The 20,823-nt window shown below is 53.0% G+C and overlaps 2 protein-coding genes across 5 annotated transcripts in view; one reads left to right on the forward strand and one right to left on the reverse strand.

Annotated features, from left to right (window-relative positions):
• The window catches only part of CIAO1 (cytosolic iron-sulfur assembly component 1), a 5,845-nt gene extending 1,556 nt beyond the window's left edge, over positions 1-4,289 (forward strand). The window contains exons 2-7 of one of the 4 annotated variants that reach the window (XM_019539752.1): positions 1,745-1,893; positions 2,429-2,540; positions 2,636-2,724; positions 2,853-3,084; positions 3,385-3,472; positions 3,786-4,289. In XM_019539752.1, coding sequence (XP_019395297.1) covers positions 1,745-1,893; positions 2,429-2,540; positions 2,636-2,724; positions 2,853-3,084; positions 3,385-3,472; positions 3,786-4,026 — 911 coding nt within the window. In that variant the 3' untranslated portion in view covers positions 4,027-4,289. Of the gene's footprint in view, positions 1-1,744; positions 1,894-2,428; positions 2,541-2,635; positions 2,725-2,852; positions 3,094-3,384; positions 3,473-3,785 lie in introns of all 4 variants that reach the window. The other 3 variants (XM_019539751.1, XM_019539753.1, XM_019539754.1) reach the window with 3 other exon arrangements.
• Positions 4,290-6,586: 2,297 nt separating this feature from the next.
• Positions 6,587-20,823, reverse strand: part of SNRNP200 (small nuclear ribonucleoprotein U5 subunit 200) — a 45,153-nt gene continuing 30,916 nt past the window's right edge. The window contains exons 31-45 of the mRNA XM_019539755.1: positions 19,716-19,943; positions 19,377-19,568; positions 19,111-19,289; positions 18,457-18,608; positions 17,461-17,569; positions 17,251-17,359; positions 16,689-16,878; positions 9,659-9,823; positions 9,431-9,552; positions 8,999-9,142; positions 8,497-8,673; positions 8,166-8,326; positions 8,001-8,082; positions 7,718-7,810; positions 6,587-7,031 (exon numbers count right to left, since the gene is read on the reverse strand). Of these exons, the coding sequence (XP_019395300.1) occupies positions 6,888-7,031; positions 7,718-7,810; positions 8,001-8,082; positions 8,166-8,326; positions 8,497-8,673; positions 8,999-9,142; positions 9,431-9,552; positions 9,659-9,823; positions 16,689-16,878; positions 17,251-17,359; positions 17,461-17,569; positions 18,457-18,608; positions 19,111-19,289; positions 19,377-19,568; positions 19,716-19,943 (2,247 nt within the window). The 3' untranslated portion in view covers positions 6,587-6,887. The remainder of the gene's footprint in view (positions 7,032-7,717; positions 7,811-8,000; positions 8,083-8,165; positions 8,327-8,496; positions 8,674-8,998; positions 9,143-9,430; positions 9,553-9,658; positions 9,824-16,688; positions 16,879-17,250; positions 17,360-17,460; positions 17,570-18,456; positions 18,609-19,110; positions 19,290-19,376; positions 19,569-19,715; positions 19,944-20,823) is intronic.

Raw genomic sequence — 20,823 nt, forward strand, 5'->3', positions numbered from 1 at the left:
GGCTCCTACCCTGGGGGTCTTTAAGAGGAGGTTAGATGAACACCTTGCTGCCATGGCAGGGGGTCGGACTTGATGATCTGCTTAGGTCCCTTCCAACCCTACCAACTATGAAACTTAAGAAATGTCTCAGCTCTGCGCCTGCCAGAAGAACACAATGTGCTACTATTATGGCGGGGTGGAGGCAGCTCTGCATCGGGCACATAGCATGGCGCTGCTACCGTAATGCCTCACTTATACACTGCCTAGAATATGATGGTGCATGTAGGGAAGTGGGGGCAATGTTGCATAGGGACACTTGTCATGGTGCCACTACCATAATGACTTACCTGTCTTTGTTGGATAGGCCCCATTATGGTAGTGGCACCATGACAAGTATCACCTCCTCACTTACACACCCCCTGGCCTGAGATGACATCTTGTGTATGGGAGGAAAGGATAAGTAGCATGATGTTGTTACTGTAGTGTCCAGGGATCCTGGTTTTCCGTGATAAAAAAAAATCACAAATTCTCTGATAAAAATTAAATGCCCCCCACAGCCCTGCTTGTGTCCCTCACTCCTCCACAGCCCTCAGTTCTACGTGTGATCCTTCCCCCTACCCACAGCCCCTCTGCCCTCAATGGAAGGCAGCAGCTGCTGCAGCAGGAGCATGAGCTGGCTCCCCCCTGCTGTCTGCCTGCTGCGGGCTTGGGCAGGGCCAGCTCTGGCAGCAGTGTGCACTCTTGGGGGGCAAAGGGGGACCCATGTCCCGCCCCCAGATCTATGTGGGAGGCAGGACGGACATGCTCTGTGGGCTTGTGCTGCCCTCCCCCAGACCCTCTGGCATGCATCATGTGCAATCTGGCATGGCAGCGCACAGATGGGACGCACAAAAAAGCTGCCTGCTGCTCTTAGATCTGCGCTGCCCTGGCCACACTTCGCCCAGCAGGTGAGAGCAGCATGAGGGGAACCATGGCCAGGGCAGCACAGAGCTCACAGCAGCAAGCAGCTTTCCTGTGTGGCCCCGTTGTGCCCTGCCACACCAGTCGCACACACTGCACTCTGGAGGGCCTGGGAGAGGGCAGCAGGGTGGGGAGCGCAGCATTTGTGACCCAGGGTTTGCAGCTGGCCAGGCAGGAGGGGTTGCAGTCTCCCTGCTCCCAGCTGCAGGGCTCAGTCGGCTGCAACCCCCCCATCCCGGCCAGGGAATGCCTAAGGTGGTTGGGGGCTGCCGAAGCTGGGGAGGGGGGGGATTTGCAGCTGGCTGGGCACTCCCCCCGGGCTGCATTTTGCAAACAGCTCTTGTAGGCTAGAACTCAGCCAGCCTGCAGAGCTCTTTGAAAAAGGGGGAAATCCATGGGTTTCCCTTCTAAAAGGGAAAATCTGTTTTTTCTCTGATAAAAAGAAAGCTGGATAGGCATCTGGCTGGGGTCATCTGACCCCAGCACTCTTTTCTGCCTAGGCAGGGGGTCGGACTCAATGATCCGTTGAGGTCCCTTCTGACCCTAGCATCTATGAAAAAATGGGAAATCTGTCATTTTCTCTGTTTTTCCATGGAAAACAGAAAACCTGGATCCCTAGTAATGTCTCACCTATACACCCCTGAGAACAGGATAATGCACCTTGTGTGTAGGGGACTGAGGGCAGCACTGCGGAGGGACACTTGGAATAGCACCACTGCCATATTGTCTTATTTACAACACACTTTTTGGGAAGCTCACATGGGGAGTGGGGCATGGCCCCAGTGTGACATGTGGTTCCTTGCAGGTGAGAACTGGGTCTGCCAGGCAGTGCTGGGTGAAGGGCACCAGCGCACAGTGCGGAAGGTGGCCTGGTCGCTGTGTGGCAGCTACCTGGCTTCAGCCAGCTTTGATGCCACCACCTGCATCTGGAAAAAGACACCCGATGGCTTTGAGGTGAGGTGGGGCAGAGAACCAGCCCTTCTTCCCCTCCTCCATTGGGGATACCTTGCCCCAGTGCAGCCAGGCACCCCAGCTGTGTACCGCACCTTGCTCCCAGGGGTGATCAGGCTGCCTGAAAACTGCCCCTGCTTGGCCCCACCTTCCTTAGGCTCATCTTGTTCCCTGCCATCAGCTTGAGTCCGGTTGCTATGTCCCACATGTTCAGGGCCAGCAGGTGTATGTAAGGAAGGGTATGAATCTTGGGTACTAAGTGGGGGCAGCAGAATAGGGGCAGAAAGTCAAGCCTTTGGCAGTGTAGGGCAGGAAGAACTGGCTTTGGGGAGCCAAGACTACTGCTCCTACCTTTGGTGGACCGAGTACAGGCTCCATGGCTAGGTCTGAGCAAGAGGAAGACAGAAGAAAAAGAAGAAAACAGCTGCCTTGAGAGTGCCTGGCCTTGCCCCTGGCTCCAGCTCTGGCCACCTGTAGCCAAGCTTTTTTGCAGCCTAATCCCTGCTGGGGGCTGGTGTTAACTGCTTCTCCCCGACAGTGCGTGACCACGCTGGAAGGCCATGAGAATGAGGTAAAGTCGGTGGCCTGGTCCCCATCCGGCAGCCTGCTGGCCACCTGCAGCCGTGACAAGAGTGTGTGGATCTGGGAAGGTGAGAGAGGCTGGGGCGTGGTGGTGGTGGCAGTAGGAGGGAAGGGGCCTCTGGCTACATCACAGTCCCCCAGCTAACCCTGTTCTCTCTGGCAGTGGATGAAGAGGATGAGTACGAGTGTGTGAGTGTCCTCAACTCTCACACGCAGGACGTCAAGCATGTGGTCTGGCATCCTAGCCAGGAGGTGAGAACCTGGTTGGCTACCCCAGGGGGTTTCAGCCTCTGCCTTCTGGGCAGGGGGGCAGGGGTCCAAACTGGCTGGATTGCACCCTGTCCCCTAGATATTCCCCCCTTCCCCCTCCCGGCCACTGGGTAGAAACAACCCGAGACCCCAGCCTCACCCTCGCCTGCCAGCTCCTGGCCTCGGCTAGCTATGATGACACTGTGAAGCTGTACCGTGAGGAGGAGGATGACTGGGTGTGCTTTACCACACTGGAAGGCCATGAGTCTACTGTGTGGGGCCTGGCCTTTGATGGGGCTGGTCGGCGACTTGCGTCCTGCAGCGATGACCGCACCGTGCGCATTTGGAGCAGTGACGAGCAGGGTGAGCCAGGTACGGGCTGGGGGGTAGGGTAGTGACAATGACCCAGGAGTCTGGCTGGCTCATCTCTGCTCTAAGGGCTGGTGAGGGTGTGACAAGGCCAGCACCAGCTCTGCTCCGTTGGGGTGGCTAGATGGCACCGACAGGGCTATACCCGTCTCCCAGCTGTGTTGTGCTGTAAGCAGGGGGATGCTGGGAGCTGCTAGTTTCCAGATCAGCCTGGTGCACTGAAGCCCTGGGTGGCCTCCAGTGCTATGTCTGGGGCAGCAGCTCCCCATCCTGACTGTTTCTCCTGCCTCATAGGGGTGGCCTGTAGCAGTACAGAGCCCAGCTGGAAGTGCATCTGCACTCTCTCTGGTTACCACACCCGTACCATCTATGATGTGGCCTGGTGAGTTGGTCCTGGAGGGAGAGAACTAAGGTTGGGGCCACAAGTGGTTCTAGGCTCTCCTTTCCCCTTTAGCATGAGAGCCGGGGACGTTGAGCCATGGGCAGCTGTTCCCATTGAGCCCTGAATGCTTTTAGAACCAGGAGAAACCGACTTCCCTGTACCACCCCCATCTGTCTGGAGGAAGGCTTTCCTTTAGCTAACTTCTGGCAGGGGGTGGAAAGCAGAGCAGCAGATTGGGAAGGGTGTAACACTTGAGGGGGGGCAAGTGGGAGTTACCTGGCAATCCCCATGGCACCAGCTCCTTTTCCCACAGGTGCCGCTTGACTGGTGCAGTGGCCACAGCCTGTGGAGATGATGCCATCCGTGTCTTCGAGGAGGAGCCGCTGGCAGAGCCACAGCATCCCACCTTTGCCCTGACGGCCCACATGTCCCGAGCCCATGCCCAAGATGTCAACTGTGTGGCCTGGAACCCTGCTGAGCCGGGGCTGCTGGCCAGCTGCAGTGACGATGGGGAGGTGGCCTTCTGGAGGTACCAGCGCCCTGAGTGCTGCTGAGACCTCTCAGCTTGCTGCTCTGAGCTTGCAGATCCTGCCACTGGCTGTCTCCCCCCCCCCCCCGCGCTCCAGGCTGGGGCAACAGGAAGCATGGCAGATGCAGTCAGAGGACAGTGGCACAGGAAGGGATTGGGTTCTCTGCCCCTTGAAGGGGCCTCAAGTTACCTCGGTTGTGGGCAGCAGCGGTAGTGTAGCTCCCTTTGCTGCAGCTGTTGCCCTCATCAAATGGAGCCAGGCCACAATAAAAAGCCTCCCACATCTGGTCTGGCCTCTGCTTTATGCCTTGCCCTGGTCCAGGGTGTACAAGATGCTGTGGTGAGCACTTGGAGGGTCCATAGATGGAAGCCCCCCAAAATCACAGCCCAGCCAGCAGCATAGGGGTAGGGGAAGAGGCTGCTGGGAGCTGGTGGCACCAAGCCAGGTCTGGATTTGGGTTTAATGTAGCTGCCTCAGAGGCAGCCAACAGCCTGGCTGGGGGCCCAAGGTCCCAAGCCCCAGAAGATGCTTGGCACTGGAGCCGTCAGTGCTATCAAACTCAGGGCAGCTGCTGACTGGGGCCTTCATTTTCCCTCTCCTTTTAAGCCAGGCCTCTTCCCATTAGTAGCCTTGCTAATGAGCTGCCCTGCCTTAGTCCAGGAAGCCTCAGCCTTAGCACCCTCCCCTTGCCATGGACCAGCTTTGTTAGCAGTTGGGATCAGCAAGGCTCATTCACCCCTCATGGGTGGGCAGGGAGGGATCACCCAGCTGTCTGCTTTCATGTGCTGAGCCAGGATCTAAACCAGGCAGTTGGACTGGGCTCAGTATCACCGCTGTGGGTGCATAGCCAAGGTGGTCCACTCCTCTCCTATTCAAGCAGGGTGGCTTTTAGGGGTCTGGCTTCTGCTTTCCTGGCAGAGGGAGATGTGTGAAAACACCACAGACGTGAACAACCAGCCATCACCTTTACCCAGCCTTAGCTGCTTTCACACCCAGTACTTCATAGACCTGCAGTTATTTGACTGCTGCTGCCTTTCCACACTAGGGGTAATTCTGTCATGAGTCAGAACCATTAGGATTCCTTCCATCTCTACAGCCCTTGCTCCCATCTTGCTTTTTCATCTTCCTTCCCTACAACTCTAGCCAGGGTTGTAGTCAAGACACCAGGGTTTTAGAGTCATTGTTAGCTGGACTGATGGCACAGTTAGCATAGCTTTTGGCCATCAATAACCAGCCGTTTCTTCCCAGGTTAGGAAGAAGTGGAGACAGCTGAGGCTTAAACAAAACTAGGGTGTGAAATCAGAAGAAGCACATGGCCAGGAGTAGCTTAGAGGAGGAAAAGCTGCAGAAGAAAGGTTAGCTTGACTGGCAGAAAATCAAGACTGTTAAAAGAGGAGAGGGAGGTTAAGAGCTACGGAACAAAGGAAGTAGCAGGAATCCAGGAGATTGCGAGAGCTGTAAGCTCAGTGTCCGTGGTCAGTCCTTGTTTTTTAGTGTGCTGCTTGTGAACATGTGTTCTCAGGCTTTGTAAGCACAGAATTCTGATTCCTGCTAATCTCTCTTCACTCCACTGGTATGAATGATTCTCTCCCTTCTTCAGCAGCCTTGACAGTCCAGTCATTGAGTTCTCCTTTCTGTTGCAATTTTCCTGGCTTTTTTTACACCTGGAAATGTCTGCTCCCATTTCACTGCCCTGAAGCCTGTTTCTAGCTCTAGTTATGCCTCCTTAGACCTGACGGGTGCCTGGGACTGGAAAACCCAACTGATGCTGTCCCAAACTGTGCACTCCATCCAACAGAAGATGGAATGCAGGGTAAATCTGCACCTTAAAGAATAAGCAAAGAAGACTGTAGATCGCAAGCTTTCATGAGCAGAAGCTCCCTTCATCAGATACTGTGAAAGGCACATATATTGGTCAAAGTCAAACAGAAGGCATGGTGTATAATTTGTGATAAATATAGATGGGTATCTATAGAAACAGGGATAAACAGAACAAGACTGATATAGAGATATATTAAATATATACATAGATTAGATCAATACATAGATGTAACTAGAGACAAGAGATACAGATACATAGATAGACAGAGGTAGCTATATAGATGTAGGTGGAGATACAGATTTAGAGATATCTGTTTATATTCCTATCTTTTCTCATCTATCCATCTTAACTATCACAAGCTATACCATGGCCTTCTACTTGACTTCATACCACCACTGCATGCTACACCCCAACAGATGGTCACACACCAAAAGCTCTACGCCTCACCTATTTCCTGGTTTATCATAGCAACGAGTTCGTTCTCATTCATCTTTTTGACCCTGGTTTCACTCCCCCTCCAAGCTTGGCTGGATGGAGAGTGCAGAGGTTTGCTCTTGGCTCCAGCTAGAAGGGCAGGTGAAGCAACAGGACAGGAGAAGATGCTTCAGAGAAGCAGCCCACAGGTGCCTGCCATGGAAGAGCTAGGTAGACCAAGCCTGGGAGTGCCACTGAGGTAGGACAGACTCCATCCAGGCCATGCCATAATCCCTGATCCCACCCCAGCCCAACCCTACTCACCCCTCAGCCTGCCAGAGCCCCAAAGTGGTTCAACAGCTTTATTGAGGCTCGGGCAAGTCCGATTTGCCTCCCAGGTAAAGAAACTACACACTGTACAAAAGCATCAACTAAAACCCAGGAGAGGGAACGCAGACACGAGCGGCACAAGAACGGCTACAGGCCTAGTTACTTGTGGCTGGGCCTAGCTGCCAGCACAGAGGTTCACAGTTCTAGAGCAGGCACGCACAGCACAGGACACCCTGATGTGTGCACCTCATTCCCTTTGGCCCACTGTAGCCTTCAGCCAGGTACTGTTGCTGGCTATGTCCACGGCAAGAGTCCAGGGCTAGTCAGAGTCACTGTCGCTCTCAGCTTCCTTCACGTCCACGCTGAACTTGTATTCCTGGTCGCAGCCCATGTAGGCATCACTCATGAAGTACAGTGTGTAATTGTGGGTGCCTGTGGCTGGGGCCACAAAATCCAGCTTCACCTGCATGGGAACACAGCAGCTGAGCAGGTGGGGGTGCTGCGGTGCACTGGACATGGAGCCAGGCCGGTGTCCCTGGCTCCTGGCCACAGAGATGTGGCTGCCTCAGGCTACAGTTTATCCTGCTTCCCTTTCCACAGGCCCAAAGGGGGTCATCACCTCCCACCCCCTTTCCCAGTCAGCAGCTGGACTCTGCCAGGTACCCCAAGCTCCAGGGTTCTGGCCTGGGGTGTAGACCCAGGTCCTCCACCAAACCAAGGTCAGCCACAGTTGCATCTAGACTTCAGCTCCACAGCTTAGGGGGTATCAGCAGCATCCCTCTAAGCTGCACACAATAAAAGATCATGCTGTGCAATAATTTTTTAACGCCGCACACAAAGGTGTACTGATGGGGGGGCAGGGTGCGGCAGTAGGGGGCCTGGGGTGGGGGGATGCCCAGTGCTGTAGCAAGGGGGCACCAACACTCTCCCTGCCACTGGCTTCACGTCTGGCTGCTCGCCACCCACCCTAACCTGGCCACAGGCTGCTGCAGGTGTAGGGAGGGGCAGGCACACAGACACCTGTACACTCCCAGCCAGGATTGCTCACAGATCGCTAAACCTTAGAGGGAACATTGGGGATCAGCCCCATGACCTTCCAGCCTGGGCGAGGTGATCACAGACCTCACCAGCCCTCAACGCCCACCTCACCTTGGCCTTCTGCTGCAGGGTCAGCCGCTTGATAGAGATGAGGCTGTTGGACTTCGAGTCACCGATCACCACCCACCAGCCCTCCTCACGCTTCTGCAGGTACAATGGGAGCAAAGGGGGCAGCTTTGGAACAGGCCTTGCCATGACAGAGAGGTGTTGCCCACCCTCCCACACAGGGTCAGTAGTGCTCCCAGGACAGGACCAGAGCTGGGTCTCATCCCTATGGCAGTCCCAGCCCCTGCCAGGAATTGCCAGCTCTGAGCAGAATCTAGTTTGGACATACCTGGGGGAACAGGGGCGCAATGACTGGTCCTGTGACTTCCTCCTCTCTCTCCAGCTGCACCAGTACCACCACTGGGCCCCCACTGTGTGGCAGAGACATGGCTGTTAGGGCTGTCTCCAGTGGAGGTGGTACCCACTGCCCCAGCCTTCCCAACAAAACACTCACCTGCGGATGCTGTCCTTCTCCACAACCTCATAGGACAACTCAATGTTGGGGTAGCGATTGCAGAAGCGGGCCACGTCAGCAATTTGGGCGTCTGAGAGCTGTAGCAGGGCATTGCGCTCCTCATCCTCCATCTCCATTATGTCGAAGACACTCTCCACACCCTGCAGGAGACGTGCAGCCCGGGGGAGGGGGAGGGGGTCAGCTTGCCATGCCCAAGCCCACCCCAGCCCCAGCCCCAGCTGCTCAGTGAGCTCCACAACATCAACATTAAGGACACATGGCTCTGCTCCTGATGGCTGCTGGGACCCAGCCATCTCCCCCACGTTCTCACCTTCTCTGTGCAGCGCTTGATGTGCTCAGTCGTGAAGTGTGGCAGCTGCTTGAGGTACGAGTCTTTGGACCACATGGCCTGGGTGACCATCTGCGCCAGCTCCATGGCAGCCAGTGCAGGGCTGAGCCACCCGTTACTGGACAGCACATCCACACAGGCCTGGATGAGGCGGATGGCCTGAGGGGCAGGGGAGGAAGCAGGGGTCAGGGTGGGGGCTATTGGGCTGTCCTGGCTTCTACCATCCGCCCCACCTGCCCCTGCAAATCCACATAAGAATAGACCCCCTCCTTGCATCCAGTTCATACACTTTAGCCTAGCTCCACCACAATCCCATTCATACCATCCTGGCCCCCCAACCCCCCTGCATCCACTCCAAGCTGGACCCTCCCACCCAGCCTGGCCCCACTGTATCCACCCCAGCACCCTGGTCCTACCAGACCACCCCAGCCCACAACCACACACGTAGCCACTGCCAGACAGCCAGCCACAGCCAGACATGCACCTTGCTGAGAATCTCCTCGGTGTCGGATTGCAGCTCGGCACTCAGCTGCATGTGGGACAGGTGGGCCTGCAGCAGCAGGTTGGTCTTGACGTGGGGGTCATTGAACTTTGGGTTGGTCAGTTTGTGCGGGACCTTCTGTGCCAGCTGCCATTGGAAAAGGGGGGAACAGGTCAGGCCGAGCCCCTGGGAGGGATGGGGCCATGCCTGCCCTCCACAGCCTCTAGCCTCACCCCCGTCCCCTCCTGAGAAGCTGAGTCATACCTACAGCTCCCAGCACTGCTTCCTATCAGGCCCCACCTCCCCACTAAGGCTGCCCATGACACCCAACACTGCCACCTCCCCCCACTTCCCCCCAACCCAACTCAACCCAACCCAACCCAACCCAGTTAGGGGAGGCAGCTGTGGCCAGATGCCAGTCACCCCAAGTCTTACCTGCCGCAGGAGATTGTCCTCGTGGTGTCGGATGGGGATATTTTCATATTCAGCAGCATTGGAGATGATCTCAATCAGGCCCCGCACCTTGGTCTTGGCATTGAGTGACATGCTGAAGAGCTCTGGGGGAGGCAAAGAGTGTGGGGGGGGGGGTCAGGCCACACATGCACCCTGCCCCTGTCCAACCCCACTACCTATAGCTGGCAGGCATGGAGCCCCAGGCCCTACCAATGGTGGTGTAGTTGATGTAGTAGTAGGCTGCAATCATGCCCAAGTTGAGAGGGGCCACATCCATCTCGTCCTCAATACTGATGCACTTGGACTGCTCCAGGTCACTCAGTGTCTGCTCCACCAGCTCCGACAGATGGTCCGAGAGATGCCGATGGGAGACGCCTGCAGACAGAAAGTCAGCCCTGCTAGGATCTTTGGCTGGGATGGTGAGGACAGGGCCAACTGCAGTCAGGAGTGCATTGGAGGCCATGGTGGAAGTGCCTTCATCCCATGAGGGTGGCCAAGAGCTCTGGGGAGCCCCATACAGAGAGAGCTAGCGAGGCCACGCTCCGTGGCTGTGCCAAGATAAATCAGGGACCAAGGACTTTAGTGTTTGACTGGAGTAGCACAGAGACACCATTGGCTGTGTCAGCCAGAAGTCAAATAGGAAGCAGGGAACTTTTACAACTGTTAGACTAACCAACTTGTGTGCACCCCCCACCATGTGCACATATATGCACATGCATGTGAATGTATACATGTGCGTGTACACACCCACATATATACATACACATATATAACGTTTGAATGGTGGGTATACATAAATATATACACATGCATATATGCGTGCATGCATGTGCATGAGGGGTGTGTGTATTATATATATGTATTTACACATACATGTATGGCAAGTAGGGCTGTGCAAAGCTTCGGTCCACTATTTGATTCGGAGAAGATTTGGCTCGACTCAGAAGCCAAATTTCTGAATCCAAATTGAATCGGGAGAAGCAAAAAAAACCCTGAATTAATCCAGAGTCTATGAATCGATTCAGAAAAGATTTGGAGGTTTGGAGGTGGTCTTTCAGGGCAACAGAAACTGAGAAGAGGGAGAGGGAGTTGGGGGTGGGGGAGAAGGACTGACATCTCTAGCTGACCAGTAACTGTGATCTCTCCCCGAGTCCCCTTCCAATCATAGTGCTCTGAGAGAAGAACATAAAAACAGTATATATAAGCCTCTGTCTTTCTGTGCCTTGTGTGAGCTGTTTCTGCCTAAGCAACAGTGTCTGAAAAGTACTGGACTGGCTTGGTTTCCTAGTCAGTCTCCTACTACTTTTTGCTCTTGGAAAGGACTGGATATAGCTTAGCTTACTAACTAGAATCCCTCTACTTATCCCTATCCAATCCATTTATTTCAATTTATATTTCTTCTTGGGTTTTTCCCCCCAAACTTTTTAAAAAGAAAGCTGTGTTTTCCCTGGCAGTGTGATCCATCACTGTGCAGGGAAGCACACATTCATACGTCATAGTAGAAGAGGTAGTCAGGTATTATTACAATACATAAGAAGTTACACATTCATAGAAGAGATTAGATATAGTTATTAGTATTGTTAGTTTTAGTATTAGTTACGTACAGACTAAAAACAACGTGAAAGAAGTCAGATTAACACAACACAGAAGTTAGATACTCAGTCATAGAAGAAGAGATTATTTTAGTTACACAAGAAACAGTAAACACAACACAGAAGAATACAGAAGAAGTTCCAGATTCAGATTAACTTAACAGAAGTCAGACACAGAAGAAGAAATCAAATTATATATAGTTATTATTATTAATCATACTTACAATTACATTACAGACAACACAGCAGTCAGATACAGATTAACATGACAAGTCACAGAGTCGTAGAAGAAGAGGAGGATAATAGATATTTTAGGCACATTACACAGCAACACAGAACAGTAAACAAAACAACACAGAAGTCAGACACAGTCAATCATATATCAGAGAAGACAACGACATATATTTTATTATTAGTTACACACACAGACACATTTTCCAGCACAGGAAAGATTAATATGAAGCGTGCTGGAAAGGCAGGTGCTAGATCTTCTGGCAGGGGAGGGAGAGGGGCTAGAGGGGGTAGGGGGACAGCTAGAGCTGCAAGTATCCCCCCCAAACATAGATGCATCCTCTTTCCTCACAGCCACGAGGCTTCTGCTGCCAGTGGAAGCAAGGAGGTGAGAGCAGTATGTGTCCCTGCACCTGCACCATGTCCCCCAACTCCAGAAATAGGCACCAGCAGCAGAATAACAGTCTCCTCCATCCCAATTTCATTTCCCAGTGTGAGCCTCCCACTGCCAGAGGAGCAGCTGGATCTGGAACCAGGGGACCAGATCCAGCTCCTTGCTCTGGATGGCAAGCTCTTCTCCTTAGTTGAGCAGCCAGGGTTCAGGTGGCTCACGGTGCTCGTGGCCCCATCTTACCAAGTGCCTGCCTACACCACCGTTAGCAGGACGACGGTGCCCTCCCTGTATGACACATGCATGGAGTACTAGAGGGAGGAGCTGCTCAAGGCAGGGCCACAGGTAGCCTTGCACTTCACCTCCAACGTCTGGAGCAGCTGCGGTGGAGATCACGCCTACCTCTCCCACACAGGGCACTGGTGTGATCAGTAAGGCTGTCAGTGGACTCTCCCTTCAAGCCAAGGTGATGGATGTGTCCACATAGCAAGGGAGATCATGGTGGCCATGAACTGCATGGTGCAGGGGTGGCTCACTGGGTAGGGTGAGCACACCCGTGGATTCATGGTCACTGACAACAGGGCCAATATAGTCAAGGCTGTCCGTGATGCCAACTTTTTTGGCATCTGCTGTGTGGCACACAGGCTGCACCTCATAGTCAGGGACACCTTGGTGATGGTGCTGTCACTACCACCGAACTCATTTCCAAATGCAGGAAGGTGGTAAGCTACTTCCACCGCAGCATCAAGTGGGGCAAGATGCTGTGGGAGAAACAGGCAGAGCTGAGCATCCTGCAGCACAAAACCATGCAAGATGTGGAGACTCAATGGAACTCCACATACCTGATGCTGGAAAAGCTGGTGGAGCTACAGAAGGCCATCCATGAGATGACCTTGCTCAGGGAGATTGGGATCAGTGGTCCCCTTAACAGAGCTGCATGGGATACATCTCCCAGATCTTGGTGGTCCTCAAGCCATTCCTTGAGGCCACTGAGACCCTCAGTGCTGGTGATGCCCTCCTTAGCTAGGTGATCCCCTGTAGCGAGGGAACTTGAGAACCAAATGGAGAAGTTTCAGGGGATCACTGTTCCTGCCTGGGGCAAGCTGCTGTCACCAGACATGCAGGCATTGGTGAGGTGGCTGAAGGAGGGCATCAGGAGATGGCTGGATCCCTTGCGGTCCAGTATGGTTCACATGCTGGCAGGCATGTGCGACCCAAGGGTGAAAGGGAGCATATGCACTGGCAGCACCAAAACCCTCAATCACTGGATGCAGGTACTGGTCAACTGAGTCAGGGAGGCAGAAGGGCAGAGGCGAGGGGAGGTGGAAGAGAGGGATCCACTTTCCCATGTCAGCACTCCCAGCACCAGCCAGTCTCCTCCATGCCAGCCACTGCCAATGTGGGCCAAGGGCATGGCTTCAATGCTGGCATCCAGACACATCAGACCGCAGCCTTGGGCAGGTAGGGCTGAGGCTTCAGTGGCTACTTATCTTGCTGGGGATCTGGAGTCGCTGGACTGTGACCCCTTGGCCTGCTGGGCAAGCCGCAGCCAGATGTGGCAGGATCTGGTCATGGTTGCCCAAGAACACCTGTCCTGTCCACCAACCAGTGTTCTAAGTGAGAGGGTGTTTAGCATTACTAGGGATGCTGTGACACCCCACCACACCTGCTTGGATTCTGGTTTGGTGGAGCAGCTGGTACTCTTGAAGGTGAACCTCCTCCTGCTGGGGTTCCCCAAGGTCCACCTGTAGATGGAGTGAGTGCTACCCTCCTCACTCTGCCAGCACCTATTTCTGTTTTATTTTTTGTACACCAGTAACCACCCCACTCTCAGAGCTGGAGGGGGCACTCACTGCATCAGCATCCAGCAGGGAAAAAACATGTCCCTGCTGAGCTTCTGTGCTAGGATGAACTTGAAGGTATGGGCTGGGGCTATAAGAATGGAGGAGGCTCCAGGTCCTGGCCATGACCACTAAAACTGCACTCTGCCAGGTCTGGGGAGGCCTGGTGGGACTGCTAGTGGTGCGGCAGCCCCAGGAAATGCCAGGACCAAGGATCCCCCTGGTGAAAAGTGAGTAGGAGGTGCCATAAACTCCAGCTACCATGAGCACAGTCCTGGCTGGGGAAAGTCCAGACCTGTCATGTCTTTGACAGGCCTGAGGCTTGCTGGTTGCAGTGGAGTTGTGTGGCTCCAGGTGAGCTCAGATTAGCTGCCTGGGATGTCAACTTTTGGGTTGAAAAACCCTTGGTCAGGCTGAGGAAGTATTTGAAGTTGTTGTGTCTCTGTGCTGTTCCTGGATGGAAGGAATAGTAAAGAATACAGAGGCTGGCATGCAATGCAGGCAAGAAAGGCAGTCAGTGAAAATGGAAATGGAGGTGTCAGGGGGCGAGGGACAGGCTGGGGTGGGGGGAGGAAGGGGTGTAGCAGTGCAGGTAAAAGTGCAGAGGTACTTAGGGAGTCAGATGTCCGGCAGGTTGCAGTGTCAGAATTCCACTGTCTATATTGAGTCCATGAGCTTCTGTACCCACTACCTAGGAGGCTGATGAAGAGAAGCTCATAGGCTCATCTGTGAAAAGTGGCTTGTAAATTCCCTCTCAGGATCAGACTCAAGAGCCTGGACACAGGGTGTTTTTTTGTGATAAATGTGCCCCCAGAGGTAGTTGGGTATTCTGATCTTGGATAGATTCTGGTGCACAGTTTGTGGGGGTACTGGAGATGGTTGGCAGGTTTTGTGTTTTGGGGTGTAAGAAGTTGGCTTCAGTTCTGATGATGAGGTTAGGCTCAGCGCTTGTTTGAATTTACAAAGTATTTTTCAGAGCCTCCTAGGTAGTAGGTACAGAAACTTATGAACTCAGTACAGACTTCTGATACACTACAACCTGCTGGACATCTGACTCCCCAGGTACTTGTGCACTTTTACCTGTGCTGCTACATCCTCCTTCCCCAACCCCCCAGCCTGTCCCTCACCCCCTGATGCCTCTAGTTCCATTTTCACTGACTGGCTTTCCTGCCTGAATTGCATGCCAGCTGGGTTCTTTACTATTCTTTCCATCCGGGAACAGCACACACACAACTGTAGGTGATTCCTCAGCCTGACAAAGGGTTTTCCAACCCAAAAGCTTGCTAAAATACATTTTTCTAACTATTTGGTGGGTTTTTTAATAACAAACATATAAACGTAAAAAAAACACAGCATAACCCATCACGCACCACAAGTAACACATCATTTATACATCCAACACAACACCTGTATTTCTTGCATTCAATTCTTTTATAAAAATTCTTATTTCAGTAACCATAAGCCACTTAGCTCCACGGTACAATCAAGGAAAACCCCTCTCCATAAAATCAAAACAACCACTCGTTGTCCTGGCTTTCTCTAACTATCCAGTTGGTCTACTAAAAGATACCAGATTGACCCGAAGGACCTCGTCTGCCAGTGCCATGTCCCTAGACCAACACCCCTAACACCTGTGCCTGGTCAGCTGACTGGAAGGACGCAGTTTTCACACCCCTATGCCTTAACACGTGTCACAAGTTTTGCCTGTCAGCAGCTTGAGGTGCAGGTTCCCAGAAACCCCTGCACTTGGCTCCTTGAAACTTGGCAGGCTTTGTGGCCTCAGCAGGGACCACCATCCCCGCAGCTTTCACCCCCATGCCTTAACACGCACACATACACAACACAAGCTTTGCTTTCAAGACTGAGCTGCAGTTTCCCAGAAACCCCTACACCTATGTCTCCTTGAAACTTGGCAGGCTTCATGCCCTCAGAAGGGGCTACCATCCCTGCAAGTTTTATTTGAATCAGCCAAAAAATGACAGTTATAGGTATTTCAGTGATTCTCCATTATAGTCAATGGCTGAATCTCTGAACCTCTCTGAGTTGGAGCCGAATCTTCCAAAGCCGATTTGGCTGAATCGATTTGGAACAGCGATCCAAATCTCCAAACTGAATCACTGTCCACCGACTCGGCCAAATCCAAATCAAACACTTCCCTATTTGCACAGGCCTAATGGCAAAGTTCTCTGACTAGATATGGTATCTTTTATTAGACCAACTGATATCTAATAAAAGATATCACATCTACTCAAAGACCCGTGTGTGTGTGTATGTATATACACATACATACACACACATATACATGCATGTAAATATGTAGCTGTGTATGTATACACCTACACATACATATGCATATCACTTGTGCATATATAGTTGTGATAAATATACACATGTAACGTGTATACACATACTTAGATATGTGCTTATGTGTATGTATACACCTACACAAACACATGCATGCATACGAGCATGTGTGTGTACATAATGTGCTGGGGGTTTTTGGTTGTAGCCGTGTTGGTCTAAGGACGCAGGCAGGCAAGGTTCTTTGAGTAGATGTGATCTCTTTTATCAGATATCGGCTATACTCAAAGAACCTTGCCATACATACATGCGTGCATGTATGTATCCATATACATAATACACACGCACACTTTCATGACCTGCAACTCAGTTCATGAGATGCAACACAGAGATGCACTACCATTAGGAATACTCTTTGTGAAGCATGAAAACCTAACTGCCAACCTCTGAAAAACTGTCCTAGTTAAACCATTATTCATCACCTAGCTTGGGAAGGGGGCAGGCAAATTAACTCCTTTCATTTGCATACATCCAATCACATGTAGACAGATGCATGTTATGAATGATCTCTACCCATTACCTTAAAACCTGGGGGAAGGAGGAACGACAGACTCAAGTTGGCAGGGGCACTGAGCCACTAATGAGAGCTCAAAGCTCCCTGGGTCTGGCTTCCATCCATCCTTTCAAGCCTGAGTAAGCTCCTGCCTTTCCCGTGATTGGTCACAATGCTCTTTAAATGTGTGTTCAGCTTCCTGATAAAGCGATTTGCTTGAGAAGAGATGGGCATGCCCCCTCTCTAGCCAGGGCCTGTCTGCTCAAACTAGCTCCCTTGGTCCCTTATACTGCTTATCCCTGAGCTAACCCCCTGCCACTCCAGGACTCACCTTGGAGGTTGTAGTAGTTGGGGTTCTGGGTCATGCGACGGTAGAGGAAGGTCCAGGTCAGGTAGTCAACAGCGTCCTGCTTGTTCTCTATGGTCTTGGTGACAATCTCAGCGTTGAAATGGTCGTGCATGCAGTGGTCCAGGTGTGACTCCACGGGCAGTGGCTCGTACAGGAATTTCTTGAAGAAATCCTACCCAGGGAGGGATGGTGACAGGACACAATACTAAGGGCCCCAGGGTCGACAGAATGGAGCTACCACCAGCTGTGCCTCATGGCCCCGAGGGAATCCCTGTGCCCCTGCTACACCTGACTGGGGGCAATGCTAGGGGTCACCAGGGTCAAGCCAAGGATTCTAGACCTGGCTGGCATGATCAGCTCAGAGGGAGGGACCAGAGATGGGGAGGAGCAAGGGATGATTTATGCCATAGTGGTGTTGTGTGGGGCTTGGCCACACCACAGAGCTGGTTGCATTTCCAGGACACTTGGCATGTCTTTCCCCCATGCTGGTGTTTAAGCCACGCCAGACTGTTCCCCAGGTGCATCCCTTCCCCCACCCTCTCACCTTCTTAGAGCCCTGGCACATGATGACGCAGCGGCCCTCGTCATCTTGCAGGGGGCGGTTGGCATGACCCACCATCTGCAGCACATCATAGATGGGGTAGTCCACATACCTGAGGCAGACAGGCAAGGGGCATGAGCAAGAGATGGCTGCAGTGCCAAGGACCCCTCCTGAATATATGCCTCACCTGCAACAACCCCCTAGGATACTCACGCGTGGATTTTGCCATTGTAGTACTGTGTGTCCATGATGATCACGAGGTGGGCAGCAATATTCATGCCCCAGCAGAGGCTCCGGGAGGCCACCACCACTTGCACTGCACCTGGGAATGAGTTGGGGGAGAGGGGGTCATTCACAGACCAGGCCCCATGGAGCCCTCCAGTTCCCACACAAGCCCCAAAGCCACCAACTGGACCCTGGAGGGAGGGAGAGAGGGCGAGAGTTGCCTGTTTTATTGGGTGCTCCATAGCAGACCCCTGTCTCCTGCCTTGGTTACCCTGCTGGTAGGACAGGGATACCACTGAGCCCTGCTATAACCATGAAATGCCTGTGTCCATTCCTGCGATGCGTTGTGTAGCAACTAAGTAGGTAAGAAGTTCGCTCTCTGTTTGAAGCTCAGCAAGCAGCTACTCATTTTGTCAAGGCACGAGCACTGTCAGTGATTGCGGGGAGAAAAATAGTCAAAAAGGAAGGATGTGAAAAAAAAGAAGGCAGGTCTGGAACAGAGAAGGCAAGCAATAAAAAAGGCAGGAGTGTTCGTGGTGCACATGTGTTTATACATAGACGGTTCTAGGAAAAATGCCTAATAAGAAGAAATCAATTATATAAGCTATCTATAATTAGCTGGTGGTAGTAGTAGAAGTAGCAGTAAAATTATGAATGTGCAGAAAGAAAAGGCATAAAGACAGTTTGAAAGCAAAGGGTTGCTGAACTACTGGTCTACTAAATGGCTGGGCTGTTTCTAAATGTCCCAACAAAACTATAAGCTGTCTGTAATCAAGAGGTGAGGAAGCCAGACTGTCTTGCAAGGTAACTAGTGCAGCTCTGGGGGCAGGAGCGTGCACCATCTTCTGAATACACCCATGAGTAGATCAGAAACTCCTGTCTCTCTCTCTCAACAACCCACTGGTTCTCCGATCCAAGTGTTTGAAGCAGTACTGCAGAGGGCCAAATCCATAGCTCAAGCACCACCCCTGCTGCCCCCCCTACCAGAGCTGAAGAGCTGCTCCACTACGCGCCGTTCCATGGGTGTCAGCCCCTCATGGAGGTAGCCCACACCGTTCACCAGCGTCTCCTTGAGGGTGCTGTCATCCAGCTTGTCCAGGTAGGGTGCCAGGTCCTTTTCTGTGCAGTGCAGGAACCTGTGGGAGCATGGAGGTCACCCGCCCTGCCCCCTCACAACCCTGAGAGGTTCCTGGGTTCTTGGCTACAGGAGGGGCATTCGCAGCTGGAGACAAGGATCCAGGACACCCAGATGCCGGCCCCAGATGCACTGTTAGCCACCGATGGTGGTGATGGCATCTCACTGCTATGCCTCCATTTTCCCACCTGTCCCTGGGGTGTCATTTGAGACCCTCATGCTCCCAGCATCTAGCACAAGGTCCCATACCTCAGGACCTTCTGGCCACCATCCTCCTGGGCACAGCCGAACTTGTGACTGCCGGCAGGACCTAGCATGGCAGTAGTGGGCCAACAGCCAGGCATGTCTGACTGACCACACTGTGGGGTGCATGCTTTGATCATCCCTGCCTTCTGAGAGTCCACACTGGCCACTGCCAACCCTACAGAAGAGGCCACAGCCTCACAAGCACTTAGTAGGTCATTCTGATCTCCACAGGAGGATCAGAGTGGGAACACCCCTACCTCTGCCTTTGGATGTCGGACGCGCAGGTGGTGAGGATATCTATGGCTGTGAGGCGTGTCTGCTTGCGGGATGGGACGAAGACTATGACAGGCTTCTTGGGCGAGTGCTTCATGATGGCATGGTATACCGGCTTGGCCATGGATAGTAAGCGGGTCTGCGTGTGGCTGATGTTGAAGCCCTGGAAGGGACAGGGGCACATGACCACTATGTGCTGGAGGGAGGGAAGGAGAGAGGGGACAGACAACTGAGCCTGGCTCAGTCTTACCTGGATGTGGAGCTCCAGGGGCACTGGCCGCACATTGGGGTGGAAGTTGAAGGTAGACGTGGCGCTGCAGCCCAGCCAGTGGGCCACATCCTTGGCATTGGACAGTGAGGAGCTGAGTGCCACGATGCGGATGGGCCTCTCAATCTGAGAGGAGATGTAGCGCATCCGGGAGCAGATCACCTCCAGCACAGGCTGTGGGTTGGATGCAGAGGGTCACACTTGGCACTGCCTCACATTCATGTCCCACCTACCTCCTCTCCACAGCCTTGGGAGGAGGAAGGCCCAGGCAGCACCAACATCCCCACTCCCCATGGCTGATCCACTCCACCCTGGACTTGCCCCGTTCTCGCCCCCGATGAGGTGAACTTCATCCACAACAAAAAGGTTGACGTTCTGGACGTTCTTGCGCTGCTTCCAACGCCGGGAGAGGATATCCCACTTCTCAGGTGTGCTGATGATGATGTTGCCTTTGCCCAGGAGCTTGAGGTCTGTGCTGGTCTCGCCTGTCAGCAGCACCACCTTCTTGTTGAGGCGCTCCTGGAACTTCTCGTACCAGTCCAGGAAGACCTGCCACCAAGGCCCCACAGAGGGTCAGACTTCAAGAGCAATTGTGAGGGTGGAGAGGGTTATCATTACCCCATCCCCTGATCTGGGGGCTCCCTTCAACTTATGGTGAGATGCCAGGATGGGTCACTGTCAGAAACACTCATAGAATCAGAGAAATAGGGCTGGAAGGGACCTCCAGAAGTCATCTAGTTGACCTCCTGCCAGAGGCAGGATCACCGCTCTCTAAACCATTCATCCAACTCAGTAGAGTAACAAAAATGACGAGAGCGCTGAGGAAAGCAGTTTACAAGGAAAGACTGAAAGAACTGGGGTTACTGAGTCTGGAAAAGAGATGACTAACAGGGAGAAAACCCTGCTCAGACGCAGCTCACTGTCCCCCTTCCAGCCTCTGCTCTTTGCCACTGTGACGCAGGAGATTGGGCAAGATGGACATATGGTCTGACCCAGTCAATGGCACATCTTGTTATCCCCAGCACCAGGGCAGTACAGTAGGGGGAGAGAGACATGCTGCTGTCTCTGGGGATCTCTTTAGTGTATACTGACATGTCATGAAAGCAGGATTATACTGACACTCATATGGTTGAAGGCCTCCGTGGCCAGCCCTATGAGGAGAGGCTGAGGGACCTGAATCTCTTCAGTCTCCGCAAGAGGAGACTAAGGGGTGGGGGGATCTTGTGGCTGCCTACAACCTTATTAGGGGCCAGCAGCAGGGACTCGGGGAAAGTCTGTTCACCAGGGTCCCCCTTGGAGTCACCAGGAACAATGGTCACAAGCTGAGGGAGGATAGGTTTAGGTTAGATATTAGGAAGAACTACTTCACGGTAAGGGTGGCCAGAGCCTGGAATAGGCTTCCCAGAGAGGTGGTGCTCTCACCTTCCCT

The sequence above is a fragment of the Crocodylus porosus genome, unplaced genomic scaffold (assembly GCF_001723895.1).
Source record: "Crocodylus porosus isolate Cpor-Errol unplaced genomic scaffold, CroPor_comp1, whole genome shotgun sequence".
NCBI lineage: Eukaryota > Metazoa > Chordata > Crocodylia > Crocodylidae > Crocodylus > Crocodylus porosus.